The 24,132-nt window shown below is 42.8% G+C and overlaps 2 protein-coding genes across 6 annotated transcripts in view; one reads left to right on the top strand and one right to left on the bottom strand.

Annotated features, from left to right (window-relative positions):
- The first annotated feature begins 758 nt into the window (after positions 1 to 758).
- On the top strand, positions 759 to 6,734 carry LOC121605820 (lipoprotein lipase). Its single transcript, XM_041935916.1, has 10 exons — positions 759 to 965; positions 1,883 to 2,079; positions 2,418 to 2,597; positions 3,157 to 3,268; positions 3,386 to 3,619; positions 3,931 to 4,173; positions 4,452 to 4,572; positions 4,857 to 5,075; positions 5,164 to 5,262; positions 5,350 to 6,734. Exons 1-10 carry the CDS (start codon positions 866 to 868, stop codon positions 5,369 to 5,371), a joined length of 1,527 nt encoding a protein of 508 aa, XP_041791850.1. The 5' UTR covers positions 759 to 865; the 3' UTR covers positions 5,372 to 6,734.
- The window catches only part of si:ch1073-396h14.1 (disintegrin and metalloproteinase domain-containing protein 10), a 29,629-nt gene continuing 12,191 nt past the window's right edge, over positions 6,695 to 24,132 (bottom strand). For 2 of the 5 annotated variants that reach the window (XM_041935913.1, XM_041935914.1), the window contains exons 8-15: positions 23,884 to 24,052; positions 17,462 to 17,625; positions 12,857 to 13,028; positions 12,568 to 12,712; positions 12,191 to 12,374; positions 9,734 to 9,833; positions 9,154 to 9,374; positions 6,695 to 8,045 (exon numbers count right to left, since the gene is read on the bottom strand). In XM_041935913.1, coding sequence (XP_041791847.1) covers positions 7,944 to 8,045; positions 9,154 to 9,374; positions 9,734 to 9,833; positions 12,191 to 12,374; positions 12,568 to 12,712; positions 12,857 to 13,028; positions 17,462 to 17,625; positions 23,884 to 24,052 — 1,257 coding nt within the window. In that variant the 3' untranslated portion in view covers positions 6,695 to 7,943. Of the gene's footprint in view, positions 8,046 to 9,153; positions 9,375 to 9,693; positions 9,834 to 11,245; positions 12,375 to 12,567; positions 12,713 to 12,856; positions 13,029 to 17,461; positions 17,626 to 23,883; positions 24,053 to 24,132 lie in introns of those variants that run through there. The other 3 variants (XR_006006804.1, XM_041935915.1, XR_006006803.1) reach the window with 3 other exon arrangements.

Raw genomic sequence — 24,132 nt, 5'->3', positions numbered from 1 at the left:
AATGTCCTTCAGAGGCCCCTCATGAGAAACAAACATGTAGGTTAACTGGTGACAATATTGTTGGTTTGTCTGGTCCCGAATTCTCTCCAGTCTGCATCACACAAACTGACAAATTCACCCAGAGGATCAGTGTTTACAGCCTAAATTTATTGGACTTTTTCCGTTTTAATGCTTTTTTTTTTTTTAAATGTGTCTAATTCTCCCATCTTTCTCTGTATTTTTTCATGTTTTGTAAAGTGCAATGAATCTCTTTGAATGAAATGTGTAATATAAATTAACTTTTATTGTAAATGTTGCAGTTTTCTTTGGAAGGCACTTCAACCTTTGTGTTAAACTGTGTTTACGGTTGTTATCCACCCTATTTTCACTAGTTTAAAAATGTCATTACTTTCTAATTAAACCAATTAATCAATCACGTAAAGCGATCAGCCGATGGAGTAATCACTCACATCAATTAATCAATCAAACATGTAATAATACTGTAGCTCATTCCTCATGTTGAGCCTGTTATGAGGTGAAAACACACATTTAATACAGACAGAAACACTAATAGTACATTCTGCTGGTTTTAATGAGAAGCTACACGGCCAAACCGTGTGCTTAACTCTTCTCATAAAGCAGTCTAATGATTTACTTTACACATATTTTTCCATTCCCCGCCCGGGAGTTAGCAGCCAATGGCTTGTCAGAGGTGCTATTTAAGACGCTGACAGTTCAAGGTGGCTCAGATATCAGCGCTCTGCGCGCAACAGGACGCACCGGGCAGAAACTGAGAAGGAATATATACACTCCTCTGCTGCGACATCCGACTGACTGGATCCATCGCTAAAGACGTTTTCTCTAACAGGAAAAAGCTGCAAAAGAAATGAGATCGTGGCAGGTTCGGTTTCTGTACTTTCTGATGTTGAACGCAGCCGTGCAGAATGTGACGCCCGCCGAGGAAAAGCTCGCCGATTCTATTTTTGGTGAGTTTCCAGTTTAAACTTCATCCTAGTTTACTCTCACCCTCATCGACACACTTGCGTAAAACTGGAGGAATTGTTCTAACGTGCTGGTGCTGATCCTCGCTGTGAAAATGTCTCCTATGAAGTAAATGAGTCTCATCCACGCGCAGTGTTTGTGTTTGAGCCCGGTGCGCGCAGTTTGGACTCTGTCAATAATCCGCGCTCTCTATCTGATGCCGTGAATCACGTGGCTATGACTAAACTCGTCTTCGTGCTTTTTTGGCGAATGTCCAACTTTTAATAACTACAACTGGCTTTGAAGGAAGAGATTTTTCTTCATCCCTGTCGGGAGGATCACAGCGGTGAGAACATTCGGCCTGCTAAGTGATCTCAGCATGAAATGATTCATCAAAGTGCAATCATTATCATTTATGTTTACAATATGGCCCCTAAACTGCTTCAACCCTTCCTCAGTGTAAGCCTTGTAGATGTCTGTGTGTTTCCTGCATCCACCTCCCCACCCCCCACTCTTAAAACCAGCACAACCCCCCAGTTGAGTTGAGTCAGCTGACTGTGTCAGGACCACTGAAACTTGGGCAGATTATAGTCGGTGAGGTGGCAGGAACAAAGCTGGGAAAAACTCTCTGCGGTTTCTATGGAGCTCAGTCTGACCAAGTGAACCCCTGTAACCCCTGAGGACTGATCTTGTCTAAGGTGGAAGCTCATTTACTGAGGGGCCCGGAGGGGCCAGTGCTTATTGGAACCAGTCACTCAGTCAGCTAGTCAGGCGTCTCGGACCGCCCAGCCAGAGCATTAGATCAAATTTACACAACAACAAAAACACCAGCTGCACAGAGGGATTTCTCCTCCTCTCTTCCAACATATGTTCAAAAGAAAAATAAAAATGCAGCTAATTTGCTAAGTCTTGTCTCTCTCAGGTAACTTCCTCGACCCCCTGAAAGATTTGTTTGACCACAAGGATGACAGCAATCAAACTGTTGCCAAATTCTCCCTCCGGAAACCATCTCATCCCGAAGATGACCTGTGCTACATCGTTCCTGGCAACCCTGACTCCCTGGCAGCCTGCACCTTCAACGTCACCTCCAAAACCTTCCTAGTAATCCACGGATGGACGGTGAGCGGAGACGCTTCGGCCTGTTGTGACCTGCACAGTTTTTAAAACGCCCGCCGCCTTTGTTCACTTGACACTGCTTTGGTTTAGAAAAAAAACACCTGTGACTGGTGGGGTGCCATTATTTCGCCAAATTCCGGTGCCATTAAGTCTAAGTCACATAATGAACTTTCTTGACAAGCAACAACATGTTGAAGAAAATGCTGTGAAGTTGAACTGGACTGATTTTACAACATGGCCCTAAAGCTAATTCCTGCTGAACTTCCCATGCTCTTCGTTCTAATTATGCTAATGACCTTTATTGCATTGTAAGTTTATTGTTTTGGCCGTCTTTTCAACAGCTGAGTGGCATGTTCGAAAGCTGGGTGGCTAAGCTCGTGTCGGCGCTGTACGAGAGAGAGAGGACGGCTAACGTCATCGTGGTGGACTGGCTCACCTCGGCCCAGAACCACTATGTGGTGGCAGCTCAGAACACCAAAGCAGTGGGGCAGGAGATCGCTCGCTTCATCGACTGGATGGAGGTCAGTGAGATCAACGTTTCACAGGTTACGTAACAAAATGTCACACCCGTCACTGTCCATTGCGAGGAGCAGACGGGTTTTCACAACTTCTCTTTTTGAATAGGGACACTTTTGAACGATCTCAGACTCAAGGACATTGGGGCCAAAAAGACATTTAGTCATGAATTCTTTACATTTCTAACTGTACAAGTCAAATAAAACACTTAATTTACTAGTTGTTTTAAGTTTTCTTCACTCACCAAAAAGCATGCAAGCCTTTATTTTAATATTTGAGAGTCACTAATAAAGCTGTAAGTCTTAACAACAAACCAAAACACTTTTACAGATAATTTATTAACCATTACTAAGTTATAGACCCTCTTTGTACACCTTTCTAAAATAGAGGTGTTCTGATGCCACAGTCAGTAAACACACTATGTTTATCCACTGTGACGTTAATTTTCATTCCTTCTCTTTTTAACAGGATTACTCATACTCACAAAAAGATTTTCTGCAAATTTAGTTTGTCATTAAAAAGGAGTAAATGTCTAAATCATATTTTCTTTAATGCACTTTCAAGGAAGCCACCAACATGCCTCTTGAGAACATCCACCTGATTGGCTACAGCCTCGGGGCTCATGTGGCAGGATTCGCTGGAAGCCATGCAGCCAATAAAGTCGGAAGAATAACTGGTAAACAGCACAGAAGCGATCTGATCTCGCGATCTTGCAGCTTAATTTGATAAAGGGTCAGTAAATTGTGATTTGATTGGTTAATTCATTGCTACCACTCCCCGTTTCTGTCTGCAGGTCTGGACCCAGCTGGTCCTGACTTCGAGGGGATGCACGCCCACAGACGTCTCTCCCCTGACGACGCTCACTTTGTGGACGTCCTCCACACCTTCACACGGGGCTCTCTGGGTCTCAGCATAGGGATCCAGCAGCCGGTCGGCCACGTAGACATTTACCCCAACGGAGGCAGCTTCCAGCCGGGCTGCAACCTCAGGGGGGCCCTGGAGAAGATTGCCAACTTTGGGATATTTGGTGAGAGAACTGTAAAGTGTAAAACCTTAAACTTTAAGAGGTTAGAGAGAGTCCAGTAGCTTCAGTAACCCGTAGCTACTTACTGCTTGTTATTAATCTCTCATAGCAGTGAACATTGGTACTGTCAGTTGCACAATGATCCCATTCATAGCAATCTGAGAATAAACAGAGGACCCTAAGCATGGCCGAGGAAAGGCCAGATACAATATCAGTGTGGCTGAATGGGTTGAAGGGTAAAGTAAATGTAACCAGAGTGTGGGCAGTACAGGTGCGGAAATGTAACAGTGACATGATTACGCGTTTCATTCCAGCTATCACCGATGCAGTGAAGTGTGAACACGAGCGCTCGGTCCACCTGTTCATCGACTCCCTGCTGAACGAGCAGGAAGCAGCCAAGGCCTACAGGTGCAGCAGCAGCGACATGTTTAACCGCGGCATGTGCCTGAGCTGCCGCAAGAGCCGCTGCAACACGGTGGGCTACGACATCAGCAAGGTCCGCAAGGCGCGCAATGTTCAGATGTACACCAAGACGCGAGCCTCCATGCCTTTCAGAGGTCAGTGGACTTCTATCAGTGGAGAATAAGAGGCCCTAATACAGAACATTCCCACCTTGAACAGGCTGTAAAAGGACTTTAATTTTTTATTTTCTGTGAAGCAGATAAATGCTAATAATTTTGCAAAACAAGGTCCAATGGCTAATTCTAATCCTATAAAAAAATTCCGGGTTGTCTGATCAAGCTGAACCAACTAAGTCTAAGTAGGAACAGTTTTCATGACTCTAACCTACATTTAACTTTTTCCTAAATGATGCTGAATTGCTGTCTTGTTGCAGTGTACCACTATCAGCTGAAGATCCACTTCTCCAGTAAGGTGAACCGTTCCGAGATGGAGCCGTCGCTCACCGTCTCACTGTACGGAACGAAAGGAGAGGCTGAAAACCTGCAGCTTAAGCTGTAAGTGGGTAATTTCAGCTCCTCCATAAAAGAGAATTACAGCGGTGTGACTTGCAACTCGCAAGTTATACGAGTTGTTTTGTAACAGTCGCACAGTAGTCAAAGGAAACAGCATGAAGTAGAAACTATAAACAGTGGTGCAACCACAGACACGGCAAAGTTTGTTCTTTGCTGTGCGTGGTTACATCATGGTTTATGGTGTCGAGTTTATGAGGCTGAGCTACATTAAATCTTCCTACTGGCGGCGAGCGGAACGCTAATATTTCCCTCTTTGTTTCTGGCAGAAAGGAGAAAATTGCGACAAACAAGACGCATTCATTCCTGCTGGTGACAGAGAAAGATATCGGCGATCTCTTGATGCTGAAGTTTAAATGGGAGGAGACGAACGGTTGGTCATCCTCCAACATGCTGAAGATGGTTTCGTCTTGGTGGTCCGGCGACTCAGACAGCGCTAACATGGAGGTTCACAAAATCCGCATCCGAGCTGGCGAGACCCAACAAAAGTACGTTGTGCTGCTCACGCTATTTCAGCATTGTTTCTAGTTGATGATGAGGTGCTCATCCAGATCGATTGTGGTTTTTCTTTTTCAGGATGGTGTTCTGCGTTAAAGACCCCGAAGTTCAGAACTTGACACAAGAGGTCACGTTTGTTAAATGTAAGGATGCGTGGAGGACGAACTCGAAACAAAGGTAAATTAGCCTCTGCAAGTTTCCCCAGCCACTCTTAACATTACTGTTAATGCTGATACGTAACAGTAAACTTGCTTTTGTCTGTAGAGTAACTCTGGAGAGCCACTGACCCTGAAGATAAGACGTCACTGTTGAACACCTCTCCATCCATTGCAGCACTTAGTAAATAATTTAAACGTCTGTAACTTATTTCTCAGAATGATCCAAAACTCTCCCCGCCTTGTATATATCCACACAAGTATGTTTGTTATTTAAAACACTATGTATGTGAATACTGTAAAATATTTTGTAAAGAGCTGCTTTTATGACACATAACTTCCTTGTTGTATAAAAAGTGAATTCTGATGTCTTTGGTGCATCTTTTGTGTCGGAAGAGATGCATGCAAAGTCACGTCAGAGCCTCATTTACTGAGAGGTATGACTGTTAGTAGTTCTGAAGGTACTGATGTCCCATTGTGTAAAATACTTCAGAGTTAAATTCATATCTATTGCAACCACTGTGATGATTAACGTCCTCTGCAGACTGTTAGCAGAAAAAGGAATTTTTCTTAATAATAAGACAAATTTCTTAAGGTGTTTTATGCAATAGGGTACACTTTATTTACCTTTATGTATTATCTAACTAACACATCGCCTAACAGAGCATTCACCACTGTGGCTCTCAGCACTGTATGTGACTGTGGGATCTGTATCAGTGTGCCTTACTGTAAACAGTCGCCAGAAGTAAGCTGTTGCTATTTGCCTCAACTTAGCGCTTTGTTGCTGTTTTTCACCTCCTTGTGCTTTATTGTTGTCAATGTTCGATGAACCTCGTGACTTTTACTGAAACATCTACATGTGCAAAAATGGTTGTTTTAAACTCTTTTGCATTATTTCTACTGCTACACCTCTGTAAGATGTTACTTTGAAGCTGTTACCTTAAAGAAGTGCCGGGAGACCTTTTGTCTACCATAGTTCTGTTAAAGTGGCTGTGTTTAATGAGGTATGTGATGCTCAGCGTGAGGTAGAAAGCGCAGTCGATGTCGGTGTTGTCATTTTTTTGGACTGTCTATGATGAGTCTCCCTTGACGGTAATTTCTTCTGTGCGTTTGGCTTTTTAAGTCTTGTCTAAAGCTCTTTTATTCATAATTGCATCTCCAGTTCTGTGAGCAACGTCTGTGGAAGCCTTGGCTCTTTAGAGATCGGTACTGTAATCATTGTGACTTCGTTTCCACCTACTTTAAAAATGTGGAATTGTTTTTCTTTTGCACTGAAAACAGGGGAAGAGATTGCTAAACCAAGTTACTTGTACACTTATGTAAATATCATGATACAGATGATAGATTTTTGTAGTATGGAACACTGTTAGTTGTATATTTTTACCTCTGGATGAATTTAATCTGTAAAATGTGCATTTCTATAATCTTTTGTACATATTTGTAAATACTCATTGTACTGTATAAATTCTTTAATAAACCAAAACTGTAAACTGAGAGGTCATCCTGAGCCTGATGTTTATTTTAAAGACGTGACAGTGAAAAATGATAATAAACTTAGTTTTTTACTCTCACCTTCCTCAATCGTAAATATTTTCCATCACTATCACTCACATTTACGAGCTCAAGGTGTTTTAATCCTGTTTTTTAATTCATTATCAGTATCACTTCACATCTGTTTCTGATATAAAAGTCCTGGGATTTGTTAAATTGTACAAAATAATCTCTGATTTCCTCTTGTCCTTGTAGCTGCGACGCCATTGTGTTTGGCTGACTGTGTCAAGGTGACCCACGAGATAGATATTAGATTCATCACTAGCTTTAGTTATGGCATGCAGATCAGTAGTGGTGGAGCACAGATCCTTTACTTATGCACTAACACACCAATACTCCTTGTAATGGAGTATTCTCCATTACAGTAAAAGTTCTGAAATTCAAATCTTACCTAAGCAAAAATACAGCAGTATTAGCAGTAAAATGTTCCTGAGGTATCACAAGTAGTTTTTACTATTCATAGAGAGTTAGAGTTTAGCCCAGTGGTTCCCATTCTAGGGTCGGGTCCCCTCTAAACATGTTTACTGTCACTTTATTAACTCAAACATCATCGTCTTTTTCTATGTAAACATGCAATAAAAACAAGTTTCATGACAGCATTTAAGCCAAGAGGACCACTGACCTCCACTTGATAAAGTCTCCCTGTGAAGGAAAGCTGGCTGAACTGAAACAGGCTGAAATTAGCACTCAAGTTCAAACAGAACAGCAAGGACACTGCAGGGGAAAATAAGAGAGTCCCATCGGCCTTCGCGGGGACAGATGGCTTTAAATCGCTGTAGGTGTTTGATGCTATGTGGCCTCTCGGGGGGGTTGACCGACATCACTGTTGGCAGCAACAGGGACGTTTTCCACAACACATGCATCGCAGGAGACTCTCGTCACTTGTTGAAATGTGACCAGAAAAGTCACACGAGTCGCATGATGACGTGCGAAGACACCCACCAACAGCGTGAGACAGGTCGAGCAGGCGCGAGCGTCGTCACAGGTCACCTGCCGCGCACACTGAGACGTGGAACAAATGTGACCGAAAGAATCTCTTCAATGTGACCCCGACACTTAAAAATCCCGGATAAATGAATCCCACTTAATTTGTGCATCATCAGGATGCCACTTCCATTCCCAGAGGTGGCAGGGATCAAAAGTCAGAGGTCACTACAAGTCACTGGTGTCCAGCGTTCGGCCGCAGAGGCAGACGGTGCAGCCCATCACTCCGGACAGAGTCAGGATCGCCAGCAGGATGGCCCACCAATGCGCCTGCACAGGATACATACAAATATTGCATGAATGTTACTTTGAATGTGATCCCTAAGAAGTTAAAAGCTATGTGAGACTGTCTTGTTCAGGCTTGTGCAGTGAACTAAAAACAAAGATAACACTGAATTATCTGCAAAAATAACTAAGAAATGACAGCAAGAGGAGAAACAACATGGATGACAAACAATGTGACAAACCAAAAGTTGAGTTAAATTAGCTGAAGATCAAAGTAGGAAATATGATTATTTTTGATTAAGTGACTTAAAAAAAGTTTTAAAAAAAATTGTAGATCAGATTCTTAGAGCGAAACCATCTTCATGTCTTATTCCGTCTGACAAACAGTCCAAAACTTAAGACAATGAATTTCCAATCAGAGAAAATAAATCAGCAAATCATCACATTTGAGAGTTTTTATCATTGTTGCATAGAAATTTTCCGTTGATCATCTAATTGATTAACTGACTATTTGTTCCAGCCCTGATTCAGCCCTGAGCATCATTTATTTCAACTAACAAGGTTCACCCACACACAGCATGTGCTGTAATCTGTGAAAGTCTGCAGCAAGTTTAGTTTAGGCTCATTTCATGATTGATTTTATGTGCAACTGTACATTAGTGTCATACTCTTGGTTTCCGTCGGTTGGTTCTTATGAACTCGCGTTCTTTAGGCCCCAACCAGAACAAGTTATGATTTTGCGGCTCCACACATCAGAGGATGAGTCAGCAGCGTAGGTATGGTGAGACAACACAGTGGTTCCTGAACTAAGGGGTCAGTTCTGTCTCCAGTGAAACGAATGGCTGATCTACGAGGTGCTCCTCAACCCAAATGGGAATTCCTGATTCTCCGTGCTGTCAGGAGCAACTAAATCTCAAAAGCAGCTACGACTGAAACATTGAAGACAGCTGAACATCAGGGCCAGAAGTTTAACAAACAAACTGAGCCGAGCCGAGCTGTGGATGAGACCTCAGGCAAACATCTGCCGCCTCCTAACAAAGATGACATCCTCAAGCATCGCATGAGGTAAATAATCGTTTTCAGTCTCATGAGCTGAGAAAGCCTGCGATCAGGTCATTAGTGTCAGTGGAGCAGCTTGACAGCAAACCTTCACCTTCATCCACTCTGCTATGTCGTCGAAGTCGTCCAAGTTGAGAAAGGAGTTCTTCAGCCTTGCGATGGGGCCGTCCGCATCCAGCAGACGACACATGTGGAATTTGTCGCAGTATCCCTGGTTCCCTGAACACGGTGCACCGCTGACCAACGGCAACGCCTTTCTCTGGAAGTGACGAGACAGCACGGAGGAGGTGGTGCTGGCACACGTCTCAGGCTTGTCTGCCGTTGAGACAGAGAAAATCAAATTTAAATGTACCATAATAAAGATTATTTTGCTTCTCTAAGACACTGTGTAAAGAATTTGAAACACAGATACTGAACTTCCAGGGCACCAAAGCGTCCAGGACTGACTGCAACTCATATTCCTACCAAAATGTGATGTTCAAAGCTCCTTAAAAAACACGTTTTACTTTGTACACAGATCATCGTGTCAGACAGCGACTCTTGTGGTGGTTGTCTAATGGAAAAACGATGATGTATGAGAGTAACCTCTGGACAAATTGACACAAGCTGACGCATGGAGGCACAAAGTGTAAACACATTCCTACGTAGTACAGCACACATTGGCCTGTGGTTACCAGGCTGCTGGCAGCACATGTGGCACTTCTCCTTCATGGAGTCTCCTGGACAGTCACACTGCTGCAGGCTGTGCTTCAAACACACAGACTCAGTGCAGATCTGCAGAGAGAACCAGACACGCTCATTAAGAAGACCTCATACGAAACAGTGGTTCTGTCAGATGGATTAGTTTGAGGTAAGATCCACCTGTTTGAATCACAACCGACATCAACTATAAAGTTTAAATGTGCCAGGTTCTGAATACGGATGAGGACGTAAAGTTTGAAAGTCTGAAACTGAAAGTCTGAAAAAGAATGAAAACCAATGGATGTCTTGAATGATGGGAAAAATACATTCAAATGCAAAAATGTGTTGCCTGCATTCAGAATTTTTTTAGCAGAAATGTTAAGCATTCATGATTTGAAGTGATGGAACACCTGAACACCAGCTGAAAGTCTGGTTCTGGCTCTGATGGAGACCTGTACGTCGGGGTGTGTCAGTACACCGTGACGTCACTGCTGGGTGTGGCTACAGGCTCAACACAGCAACAAGACACTGCTTCTGAGCCTGGTGTCAAGTTACGCTTTAAGACATTAAACAAATAAAAAAGTCTTACAAATGTGCACATTTTTCCTCATGTTTCCTAATATCGTATCTGTGTTTGTTTATTTTGCATTTCACTGACACTTCGCACAACATTTATCATAAATAAATGTTGTGCATGTTGTTTATGGAGCTAAAAATTACATAAATTATGTAAATGGTTTGCTATTTAGCCAGACTTTGGGAACACAAGCTTTTTATTTTCTTCCAAAGGGTTTTGAAGAACTGAACCAAAATTTGTTTTTGACTCTGTTTCTTTGCAAAGATGACTCAGTTTTCCTTTTTTCTGTTCATCTGATTCTGAGAGGGATTTGAGCATTCGGTGAAGGAAACAATGTGAGTCATTTGAAATGATTTATGATTAAATTGAACACTACAACTAAAATGCTTTCATTTTTGGATCCCGTTTCTTGGATTATCACATTCCCACATCCCCCTCAAAAGAATTTTCCAGTTATATGTTCCATGTTCCTGGATCAGGTTGTCAAATGTTAATATACTTAGCACCTCAGGAGGGTTATATATCCACAACATGCTTCATGATGAAGCAACACTCACAGCTGGAATAGATTGCTTGCATTGCCTGCTCAGAGGACATCAACAGAAGATGTTTAACGATGAAGGACATGTGGTCAAGCCGAGACCTTTATGGCGTCACACATGCTGGTCAAGTTGTTTAGATCAGATCTTTTTCTCAGTAATTCTGTGTTGTAATGTTGCACTTACGGGACTGTGATTAAATCCAGAAGATTTTCAGCGTCATGTCAGCTGATATGTAAACAAGAAACACTTGATATGGCGCTGAGTCACTTTAGCTGAATAACAAATCCTATCACTTGTCCAAAATGAGCTTTTTGGAGCAAAGAGGACTGTAATAAACCAAGAGGATGCGTGTTAGTGTTACTAATGTTACCAATCAACCTGTTTACCTGTGGAATGATCCAAACAGGTGTTTTTGGAGTGTTCCACAACTTTCCCAGTCTTTTGTTGCTCCTGTCCCAACTTGTTTGAAGCATGTTGCTGGTATCAAATTTGAGAATAAACAGATATTTACAAAAATCAATGAAGCTGATGTCATACATTAAATATATTGTCTTTACACTGTTTCCAGTTGAGTGTATGTCAAAAAAGATGAACAAACATTATGTGTTATGTGTCAGGTATGGCCACCTGTTGCTCCAAACAAATAGTGTGCAGCATATCACCAGAGTCACCACTACCAGCTGCTCACTATAGTGACTTAGCTACATTAGCTGTGCAGCTTGTCGCCCTCATTAGCTGAGTCTGCCTGGACCGGGAGCCCAGAGCATTGGGGGAGAATTGGTGGTACAGCAGCAGCCTCCCAGAGAACATGGTGGGCTCTGGAACAAACATGTCCTCTGACGTATACACATCTGCCAGCTGAAATTTCGATGGGGCTACACTATCGGACTATTGCCTCTTCAGGTATAAAGTGGTGCTAAAGTCAGTAGACCACAACACATTTTTTAATGTTTTCAACTAAAATTCCGGCCATATTTTAAAACATTGCACCTTTAAACTTGGACTGTGTCTGTCTCAAACATCAAGAATGAACTCTGAAACTCAACTTTTAGGCCAAAATTGAGAAGAAGTCCTTTAGATGCTCCAAAGATGGAAACTTTTACATCTACAGTTTATTGGCAACTGACCAAACTCCATCTGCTGATGAAGACCATGTGACAAAATCCAAGACTACTAAATGGACTTTACAGTGAGGCTGAGAATAATCTCAACATAATCTTTTTTTCATTCCAGCTTGGCACCATTGCTGCACACTTGCACATATTAGCTTGTTGTGCAATGCAGTTGAATCGCGCTGAGTCACAGTGGCGTGGCGGATGTGGCTGCCTCACCCCGTTCAGGCAGACACGCGTGCCCTGACTGCAGACTGTGAGGTTTTCCTTGGCGTTTGGCTCGGGGCAGCGCGAGGAGAGGCCTGAACACACGCTCTCTCTCTGACAGTCTGTCTCCTCGTCACAGCTCTGACCCGCCGGCTTAAACCCACAGTCCTGACCGCAGCAGAGGCCCTGACTCGGACTGATGGACGACAACATCATATGCATAGAGTCAGAGTGACAGATAAACATGAAAGTTGCATAGAAACAAAACAAAGGCAGACACTTTAGGACGGTGATGTGTGCTGCTTCAATTAAAATGATGAAAGTCAATGTACGAACAAGTCTGCATGCAGCATCTTATCTTGTTCTGTGTACGTTTCTGTGTATCCTACCTGCAGACTTTACCAGGCTTGAGGCGACACTGGACTCCCACAGGCTGTTTAGCACTGAAGCAGCAGAGGTCTGTCTCGTTGTGACCGACATCACACTCCTCATCTTCCTCCACAATCTGGTTTCCACAGATGGGCTGATCACTGACTTGACATGCAGATAAACACGCGCAAGTAAATAAACACACATACCCTTAAGGCAAGACAGAGTCTAATCACTTACAAAGACTAATGCAAAGTGTAAACATTTGGCCTTGACTCTGCGGACGCCTCCTGGTCTCTTCTTCCTCACCCACAAAGCAGTCGTCCTTCTTCAGCTTCAGTATCTTGCTGATGTGCTCGATGCTGCAGGGCGAGAGCTTGTCGTTGTTCTCGCGCACCTCGTCTGTGGCGTGGGGGTACATCAGGTACCTCCCTTTACCGCCAGTGGAGCCGAGGTTCCCACAGTTTGAGCCCTCATCGTGCTGGAAGACAGGCAGAAGAACAGATGTTAACTTATAAATGACATGTTTTTCTGGGTAAGTTATGTATCCTCACACAGTGAGCAACTACAGCAAGCTGTTATTCAAGCTGTAGACAGAAACAGCAGGGAGAAACAAACGATCAAACCAAGCTGAAACCATTTGCTTCCATCCAAGGAGGATGGGAGGTCGGCAGTGGACAGTGGAAGATGGAGTGGCATATATTACAGACCCCTCCTGAATGGACAAAAGCCAGTTTTTATGTGAATTTAAAGTTATCTTTGTTGTATTTTTGAATAAAAAACACATCCTTTATGCAGTCAAAAGAGTCCCCTGGAATCAGATGGCCCTGAAACAGCAAAGGAATGTCGTGTTCCACATGTGGGACGCCGAGGACAGACAGCGCTCTCCATGCTTTGGTCAGAACACGTATTTTTTTTAAACATTATCTGTAACTTGTGTTCTCTGGATGTCAAACTCACAAGTGAATTAAGAGACCAAGGGATGGGCTTGAAATTAACACGGACACGTGAGGAGAGAACACGTTTCGATTTGGGTATTTCTGCATCTGTTCTTCGTTAGTTTTATGGACATAATAAGTGCTAATTTTATAGTCTTCTCTGTATCTGTCAGTATCTGCAGCTCTGAGTTTAGCAGAACTGCACATCACAGCAGATGTTGGTGCAGCTTCTGAGGAGCAGTACATTTTTTTTCATTGTTATTTTTGGTACAACGTCGTGAGCAACATCTTATGAAGCCAACTTGTGTTGAATTATGTTTCCACTATAATGGCCTCAGGCATTTGTGGTATCTCGGCTCAAAAGTCTGCACACTTTAGAATAACAGCGACAAGACGTCTACTAATAAGGAGGTCAGCAATTCGATCCCTGGCACCTCCAGTTTACATGTCAAAGTGTCTTTGGGGCAAGACAGCGAATCCCATCGCTTCTGTCCTGTGTGTGAGTGAATGAGTGAATGTGATATGTGCTATGAAGATGCTTGAGTGGTCGGTCGACAATTAAAGTGCTATATAAATGCAGTCCATGCATCTTCTACTGCTGCAGTCATAACGACACCAAAAATTGTGGAAAGGAAGAAGAGGGTGAATACCAATACTGTACTCTGTCAACTTGCAGATTTTCTTGCTTACCTGTTTACTCCTTGAACACCTGTGGTGGTTTTACAGATGCTGTGACCACAGACATAACTTAGATGAAGTTTTAAGATAAACAACCCGTCAAGAAAAATGGCGAATGTTGGGACGAAAAAGTTTTTCTGTCTCAGGGGGAAAACAAGTTCAGTCAAGTCTTCTCTAATCTGATGTTGTGGTTTGTAATTATTGTGCTGCATTTTGTGCATGTGTGCATTTATCTTGTTGGTGTTTTTTTTTTTAAACCTTTTTATGCATTTCAATTAGTGCTGGGACAATTAGACAATTAAACAATAATTGGCAGCTACTTTGCCGATCAGTTAATTGCTTCAGTCGTTTTTCAAGCAAAAAAGCCAAACATCATCTGTTTCCAGCTATGCTCATGCGAAAATTTGCCGCTTTTAGTCATCACATACAATAGTAACCTGATCATCTTCAGGTGTCACGTTGAGCTTTGGGAAATCATAGCTCCCAATGTTCACTATTTTTGTTGGAATTGGCAGTTCTCCTACTTTTTCTTTTATATTTTCTTTCCCTAGTGTCCCCTGTCTGTCTCTCCCTTTGTAAGTGTGTGTGTGTGTGTGTGTGTGTGTGTGTGTGTGTGTGGCTGCCAGGTCTGCTCACTCTCCTTGTCCCACCTCCTCCTCTCCTGATCACACCTGCTGCTAATCATGCAATCAAGACCCACCTGCTGCCACAGTATTTAAGCACCAGCTCTGCATCCAGTTTGCCTGCTATCCTGACTCCTGTGCTTCGGGTTCATACCTTCTGCCTAGTTTAGCTCTGCCCTGCCAGTTTTGTCTGTTAATCTGAATTTTGCCTCACTATCTGCCTGGTGGATCATCTGATGTGCCTTAAGTTTTGTTCCACTCTTACTCCTGTCTCCTGAGCTCAGCATTTGGGTCCAGTTTCTCTTGAGCAAATCGCAACATGCCCAAATCATGAAGAATTTAATCAGAGATAATCTTCTGCCCTAATATTATGATTGTACATGCACAAAATGGAGCAACTTATAGCACGGACCAAATGGAATGAAAAGGTAAAAAAGAAATTCTGTTCATTATTTCAATGCACCTTTCACCTGAGCAGCAAATCGATTCACACACACAGTTCTGAAAGCCACTGAACACATGTATGGTTACAAGTGAAGTAAGCCAAAGGCCAAAGCAGCACTTTTCCCAGAATTCAGTCTGCATCATAGCCCAGCCGCCCATTCCTCCCACAGTTCTCAGGTGAAACTTCCAGCCTGTCTGGCCTGGAAACAATGAGACATGGCTGTCCAACCCAGGACACCTGGAGGAGAAGCAGGAGAACTAACGGTAGTTTAATTTATAGAAAGCCAGCAGGGTCTGACATAGCAGAACTAATCTGCTCAGGAACGCCTGAGAGGACTCTTTGGTCAGTAGAAGTGTGAATAACAGAGGGCAGGGTGAAAAGAGACTGAGGAGGGCTGCTGGCATTTTGGGCAGTGGGAGAAAGGTCGTAGGTGTTAGCAGCCTTCACACATGCAGAGCCATGCATGTATACATAAGCTGTGCGTTGTTATGGTGGGGCTGGATCACACTGAGGTACTCAAATCCTTAAGTAAAAATACTAATGCCACAATGTAAAAATACTCCATTACAAGTAAAGGTCCTGCATTAAAATCCTATTTCAGTAAAAGTTCAGATTTATTATAAGCAAAATATACTTTAAGTACCAAAAGTACAAGTACTGGTTCTGCAGTAAAGTGTCATCTGCATGTGGAATATATTATTGTTTATGAAATTATTACATTGTTTATACTGATGCATCAATGTGTAAGCAGCATTTTACTGTTGCTCTTTATACACAGTATACAGTTCAGTAGTTAAGTCCAGTGTTTCCCAGACTATGGGTCAGGCCCCTCTGAAGGGCCACAAGATCAATTTGATAGAGATTGGTTTTCATTTTTTAAGATATTCTCAATATTTTCTGTAAAATATTTAATTTGACCTTTTATGGCCCTTAACAATTATTTAAAAGAAACCATTTGGCATGTGTAGAGGGGAATTCAAGCTTTGGTTAACACAACATCCCTCTTTTGTAACTGGTCACAGGCCAAAAATGTTGGAAACCCCTGGTAATGCATTGTATTTATTAGCTCATTATATGTTATGTTAATAGTAACTCAAGTTTGCAGATAAATGTAAAAAGTGCAGTAAAGTATCATAAAATAGGAGTGCCTCAAAACTGTAGCGAAGCAAACTTAAGTACTTCAATAAAGAGAGAGTAAAAGTGGGGAGAAAGCCTGATAAACCACAGATCCTGTTGTTCTCTTATTTCAGATTATCCAGTGAGGCCGAGCCAAGAATCTCTGAAAACCGTCCAGTCAGTAAAGGCCAAGGTCTCTAATGCCTACATAAGTAAATCATTCACAGACAATTTGTTCTGGTGCACTGCAAACAGCCATGTATGCTTAGTGAGAATATGTTAAGTAAGTCTGAATTGTGAATCAAAAAAGATTTGCCATGTTGAAAAATCATTCAGTACAACGCTGACTGCAAAGTGTTTGTGACAGGGGAAGCAAAAGGGTTTCAAGGTGAAACTGGTTAAATTTAAAAGACGTCTGAAAAACTACACTGATCTGTACTGTGCTTTATGGGGAGTTATTTTATGAAACTTTCGTTGAACAAACCTTCAAACAGACATTTTGCCATGTTATGGAAGAAAATCACATGTGTAACTAATAACACTGACAATGGCTCCATTCAATTTGAGTGCCTAGAAAAGCAGGCAGTTAAAACAAGCTTTCACAATACCAGGATCCTGCAAGGCAGCCATAGATAATGTTATTAGTTAATGCCTGTGAATATCCTGCTATGGACATTAAAATGCGTGCTGATGAAAGCCTATACAGCCATAGGTTGTTTGGGAATATCCACCCTAAAAAAGACATTACATTTTACAATTTCATTTCATTGTTCCATCGTTCAGTGTCTGAGGAGCAGCTCTGTCCATGGACAGAGCAGATCAACATTACAGACAAATTCAAGTCTAAACTGCGCTCTAGAAAACTGGAGAAATATAATGAGTATATTCAATATGTATAAAGTTGAATACACACTTTAATATTCATCTGTGCAGTTTAACATGTGATATCACTGTGAGTATCCTTAAAATTCACATTATCAGGAGAAGGAGGTTGAATAAATTGTGTGCAATATCCTCTGTAATGGTGAGTGCTTGGTTGGATGGAGCCAGTTCTGAAGACCCGCTCCTCATTCAGCGTCAGGACTGTTGTGAGTGTTTTGTAATGGCGACTGACCGGAGATCCCAGGCTGTGGCCGAGCTCATGGGCGAGGGTCAGCTGGACGTGTCGAGAAGGCAGGAACTGTCCGTAGTTCTGAACTGTGACCAGACCTGTGTTCAGGGTGGAGGTCTGGCCGTTCCGCAGGGTGGTCTGCCGTGAGCATACTCCTCCCCAGTTACCTGAGGCAGACAGACAAGGGGATAAAGATGGAGATTGTGGGTTTTGTTTCCACCGCAGGTCTTACAGAGTAAGTGGCAGTTAATATTATATAAGAAATAATCATATGATTATTTCCTTTACATAATATGCTGGTTATGTATTTTACTCAGTTTACAATAGGTATCGCATTACAAGAAACTAGTAGAAATATAGGTTTTTGGTAAAATTGCTAGATGCATCAGCGTTGCACACAATTCAAACTGCAATTGCTGTTGATACTGCAGATTCATCAGGCTGCAGACCTCCTGAAAACACACCTGCCTGTCACTCTGGGGTACAGTATGGTTGCATAACCGACCTTGTGTTACTGGAAATACCTTAAACCAACAATGTTTTGCTACTGAAGCGTTATCGACCTGTGAGGCCCCCCTGTTTGGGGACGGATGGACAGACAGACCAACAGACATGCTGAGCTCCTCCAGTTTCACATCAAAGCCCGCTGAGCCACTTCTCCTCCAATACTCTCCAGTGTCTTTGGGTTTACGTAACGCCCCTGAAAGCCATCCCCACAATTACAAACAGCTGGCGACATTCACATGGATGGAAGGCTGGGTTGTGACATCATCTTTCAGCTGGCCATCCAGAGGACTGGTGTTACAGGAACCAATCCGATTGGTCAAAGTGACAACCTATGATATGGTTCTTCAGAGAGGCTGCTCATGGAGTCGATCAAAGTGGGCTTCAGATAGTTCACCAAGATGGTCTCTTAAATTCCTGAAATTTCATGCTACATTGAACAGAATCCTTCTTATTGTGCAACACATACAGGCTGAATACTGCAGCTTGGAAGACGCCAACCGCGTGTGCCTCGAATCTAAGCCCAAGAAGTTTACCACTTTATCAACAGCATGCACGGCCATTTCTATTCATGCTCTTCCTCATCCATCATCGTTTTCTCTGCACCGACAGCCACCACTGAGTCTTTCAATCAGCTACAGCGGGAGTCATTTCCATATTTCCATGTGTCCATCCTCTCTGTTCATTGGCTCTCTCCAATGCCCATGTGTGGTTCAGGGTGGAGGTCCCAGCACTTCCCTTGCAGGCACGTGAATTTTATATAACACCTGTTACACAATGTGGTCAGCAGTAGCATTTTTGAGGGGTATGGCTTGTGAGGTGCACGTCTTAAAGATACGCCGTTTCAGAGAAATCCGAGGTCACTGAGGACTGTGGGAACCTGTCACGGGGATCTGGATCTCGCATTTTTTTCTTACAGTGGGCGTAAGTGTGAACTCTCACTCACTCCAGGAATGGTGAGGGACAGTTAGAAGTCAAAAAACAAAAACAAAAGTGCCCCTTTCTCTGCTGTAGAAACAGTGAGGGTACTCTCGTGGTTAAGAGAGGCAAGCTGTTACATTGCCATCAAATGTCAGGTGAAAGAGGCTGCCAGTGACCTGAGACTATTTTGTCGATTTATATTTAATATAACATGATGGCTTTTAACAGAATTGAGAAAGCACAATGAAAACCCCCAAGAAAAATGTGAGGACTTGAGCCATTCTAAAGGTAACAAGAGTGCAGCTCCATGTCCACAAACTGCCAGGCAAGGCTCCCCCAGCTATGTTCATCAAGAATTCTGCATGCATTTCTCCAGCATTCCCCGCTTTTGACCTAAAATGGCCCCCCTGATGGGCTATTCAAGGAGCTGGGTTTCCTAGAAAGAGCTTACTCTGGAGGCCTGCGTTGTGGTTTTTGGCAACAGGAGCAGAGAGGGGCTGCGATTTCGTCCCCTCCTCCTTCTCGTCTTCGCTACAGAAAGGAGCCGTAATGAAAGACTCCTATTATTAGTCCTCCCGACAAACACAGTCGGGAGAAACAAACAGACCTCCGGATCACTTGCACATAATGCACACGCTCACCATCAAGAGGAAACCAGCGCACACACTGAGGCACACACGAGCACCACCGCCGACCGAAAGAAATATTTGATCATGTACAGTAAACACACACACACACTTTCACATGGGTGGATTTGAGCAAACACACAATAGTAAAGGGGAATTCTCTCCTTGGATAAACATGCAGGGGGAGTCCGAGCATCTAATAACACCTTTAACAACAAAAACAGACACAGGGAGCAATTCTGAGAATGATGACCAAAGTTCGCAGAAAACTACAGTTGCTCTGCTTTGGAAGTCATCCAAAAGTAATGTAACTGCATCCGGTGACTTTCCATCACTGCCCTCTTTGTCTCCAGAGTTCAATGACCCCCTCGTTGCAAATTTAAATGGGATTTATTCACCGCATTGTGAGACAAATTTGACCTTTTTTTTGCTTCTGAAAACAAAAGAATGCATCACAGGTCTTATTCAGCCTTGTTTGTGGTGTTTTTGCTCTCACTGACGTCAGTTGTGATTCTCACTGATGGCAGCTCCACAAGCAACAAGAGTGGTAAGTTGATTGGAGAGGTGAAACACAAAGTGGAACTATATAAACCACTTGTTTGGAGGTGAAAACAGAGATGAATCATAATCACTGTTGGACCAGGAAGGACCACTGCAAAGCTGAATGGATGTTTTATACCTGTCTGATTGTTTTGCTTATTCAAACACAACTGATTCAACAGTTTAAAGCCGCCTCAGAGAGTCATCGCTTCCCCCAAAATTAGCCTGGTGACTTTTATATCATAATAACTGGCTAAAATCATGAAAGTTTAAAAAAAAGGATGTGAATGAATGAAGCAATAAAATATCTTATCATCATAATGGTGTGACAGTGAAGCTCAGGCTACAGATGAGAGTCAGTGTGCGTCAGTGTTTTCATGTTTTGATGTTCTGGTCTGAAGTTTTTAATACATCCAGGAATCACACACAGACTGTATGATGTAGTGTTTCATATATGGATATAGTGTTTTTAATATCTACACTTCTTTTTTTAAATTTTCTTCTTTTTTGTGGATCTTTCGACTACTGCTCTCATTGCTGAGCTCGCCTGTTTTCCCATCCAACTCATTGTACAGTTGACCCTGTGTTAACCTACATATGACCAATAAAACTGATACTAGAAGACAACTATTTTGTATTCAGATCATCTACCGGATGGCCTACAGGATGATCCAGATTCCCTTCATAAAAATCAATGGTTTATTGTAATTGTGCTGGTTCAGTCGGACGATCTGAACCTTGCAGACCTTAATAACGTCTGCCGTCAGTGGGGACCTGCCCTCTGCAGCCCGGGCCATGACCTTAAAGAGGAACTCCATTGATTTTACAGTCTGTCTGCAGGTCCTGAGGAGCACTGTTGCATATGTGAAAAATGTTGTATAGTTGTATAAGTCTTTTGTGGCTCCAGAGGGAGCAGCATAAAGTCTGATAACTTGCCTGAAGTGATGTCACCTGATTAAAAAAACTCAGGTTCAGATGCATACTGTGCATTATATGTTCACATTCTTGTAACTTTCCATAGTACTAGCAGTCAGTGAAAGACACAGCAGCTGTGTCCCAAGGGCAGAACAGTGGAAGGTAAAAGGTTAATAAAAGATTAACAGTTCAAGGATATATATTTATGGTCACATTGTTATTTCATTCTCCCAAAAGGACAATGGCACCATCGCACACATCACAGCAAGCAAACAATTTAAAGAGAAAACCCGAAACAACACCAAACACATACTGTGGAAAATTACTGTGTTCCTCAATTAGCTTCAAGAGAAGAAGGAATTTCACTGGTGAGAAAAGATCATGTGGCACGAGACGTTTAGTCCCCAACCCCCCACCCTCCAACCGCGCATGAACACAACTTGGAGAGGTTAAAGGAGGCGTTCAAAGTGATTGATGGGGGCTGTGCGTGATCGTGTGTGTGTGTCTACCATAGCTGTAGGGGCATCAGGGTCTTTGGGTTCATGGTTTAAGACCTTCCATTACCCAAGACCACTAATAAACTGGTGGAAAGCGGGTTATGGAGATACTCAGCTTGAGCGTATCAGTTTCTGGAGGTCAAACATTATCCACTTAATACTCTGTTCATTCTTTAGGGCGGTCACATGAGACTGAAAAGTCACAACAATGTCACTGAACAATGTGTGTGTGTGTGTGTGTGTGTTCATCACGTGAGATGTCACCATGGCGATCATGCTGTGGAATGCAGTCACCAATCCTTAGTTGGATGTCTGGGAGTTGTGTGTGTGTGTGTGTGTGTGTGTGTGTGTGTGTGTGTGTTTGTCAAAGGTGCATTTCTCCCTAATCACATGTCATTGTGGTGGTCTGCTCTCACGCCCCTCAGTTTAGCCAATCAAAAGCTGCGTACGAGACAATGTCATAGTAACATGCAGGAAGAACCTCCCACCACAACAATTCCAGCATACATGTCCAACTTCCTCCGACACAACAATGATGCTACTCAGAGTCTGTCGCCGGACCTGAGGGACGCGGCGGACGTCAGGAAGTAGTAAATTTGTGTATGTAGGTCGTTAAACAATTTGTCCCGAAAAACTTAATGCAAGTTGACTGAGAGTTTGTGTGTACAAAGTTTTTCTTCAACATTTTAAATCTAAATGCCGATTCTGTGCATTATTTGGTAAAAAAAAAAAAAGTCAGCTATAGTAGTTATCAAGCTCAAGCTCACTGACATTTCCTAATGATTTCCGCCTATCAGCAGAGGGTAAACAGCTTTGAATGCTGATCAGCAGGGATTGTTGATTGAGGAGTGCACTCACGTCTTGTTTTTGGTCTCTCAAACCAAAACACTGCTTGAATAATAGGCCTGAAATTGGAGCTGTATAATTCCTGCAACTCTGTGGCCCACGGCATTATTTTACTCCAAGAAGACCAAGGGAGGCTAACAAGCCTTTATCCTGCAGTTTGGACTTTTGTTGGAACTTAATTGACCCTGCTAATGAAGTAAACAGCTAGTATGCATTTGCACCAGTTTTCACACTAGCTTTATGCTAATCCTCTACTTCTCTCCATGCATATTTGCTTCTTTTACTCTGAAACTATTTATTTTATTATCTGTGTCAGTTGAATTCAATCTGATCTAATCTAATCTAATCTAATCTGATTCTGCACCATCCAACACCCTTGGTTCCCCTTCTTCACATTGCAAATAATTCACACTGATCTGGAAACTGTGAGTGTTGAACGTGACCTGTGGCGAGGTTGTGTCATATGGAGCTGGAGCTGCACTATCAACAGAGATTCACGCTGAGATTCACACAGAAAAGCAGAGCAGGAAAACATTATTTCTCTCGCCAAGTCTCTTCATGTCATCCTACAAAAAGTAATGAGCTTATTGATTTAACAATGCTCTATTTCCACGAAATAACAATGACATTCCACCAAGCCTTTCCAGCAATGGTTTCTGGGTTTATGGTTAAAATATTTTCGCTAAAGATAAGGTTATTTATTTTTCTCAAACGTTGGCTTAAAGTTAAGTTTGGGTTAAAGCTTTAATCAGTCTTTAAGGTTGTTAAAATGACCTTATTCCATTATATCTGACCGCACCATATATACTCTGTATCAGTTTGTTCGAGCTCTTGAAGCTATATGATGTTTACACTGCAAACCATGCCTGTCAACGTTGGGATTTGAAAATAAGGGAGATTTTCCAGCTCCCTGCCCTGGAGTCATCCCACCACCCTTACCACTGCCCACGAACCCCTTCCATTTAGACAGGGGTCCACACAGTGAGCCCTAAGATCACCACTAGGCAACCATTTGCTTTAAAATAGAGAAAAGGAGTGTATTCACTCAGGTTGAGCATAATGAGTGGGTGATTGGGAGGTGGATGGGAGGGATAGTCATTGGTGGAGCATGTTTCTGGGCCTCTTGGGTGCGCTTATGCTTAAGCTTTACGAAGCAATTAAAGGAGAGGTGAGTGATTCTGGAGAGAAACTGTTGATATTGCCATCTCTCCTTCTTCACAATGCGATTACACGTTAGCATGCCTGATTTAGCCTTCCCCTGGCCCTGTGCGCGAGCACGAAAGCCACCTGTTGCTGACTGTATGGAAGAGTTCTTTGTTTCCCATTTACACAGCCGGGGCTGTGTACAGACACCAGTGTTTGACCGCTTGTGTGACCTCTTTTCTTCATCAGCAAGCTACTTTCTGGCATCACCCCAAAGGCAAAATGTTTTTATCACTCCTTACAGTGCAGCACCTGAAGCCGAAAACAATTGAGGAGACACTTGATTGATTCGAGGACCTCAGTGCAGAAACATGCAAATGCCCGAGCTGCTGTATCTGTTATTTGTGCATGTGTCACAGTGAGTCTCACTCACCAGCCTTGCCCTCCCAGGCGAGCCCCAACACTCCACTGTAGTCTCTGTCGGTGAGCAGATAGGACAGGCAGAAGTTGCCCCAGTTGTTCTCAGAGTACAGACTCAACAGTTTCTCTGGCCCGATGTACAGAGGATACAGAGGATCGTTTTTATCCTCCTCTGTCATCACCTAGAGAGAGACACACTGCTGAAACACATATCTGTGAAGGAGTCTTTTTAAGTCATTTTGGAGCTGAGAGTCTGTCTTTG

Source organism: Chelmon rostratus, chromosome 4, assembly GCF_017976325.1.
Source record: "Chelmon rostratus isolate fCheRos1 chromosome 4, fCheRos1.pri, whole genome shotgun sequence".
NCBI lineage: Eukaryota > Metazoa > Chordata > Actinopteri > Chaetodontiformes > Chaetodontidae > Chelmon > Chelmon rostratus.
This window is presented reverse-complemented; position numbering and strand designations above follow the sequence as displayed.

Bases quoted from the DNA above. Each gene is read 5' to 3' on its own strand.
- LOC121605820 (XM_041935916.1), top strand. From the start codon at position 866: ATGAGATCGTGGCAGGTTCGGTTTCTGTACTTTCTGATGTTGAACGCA. The intron at 966-1,882 runs GTGAGTTTCCAG...TGTCTCTCTCAG, and splicing joins GCTCGCCGATTCTATTTTTG to GTAACTTCCTCGACCCCCTG. The intron at 5,263-5,349 runs GTAAATTAGCCT...TTTTGTCTGTAG, and splicing joins AGGACGAACTCGAAACAAAG to AGTAACTCTGGAGAGCCACT.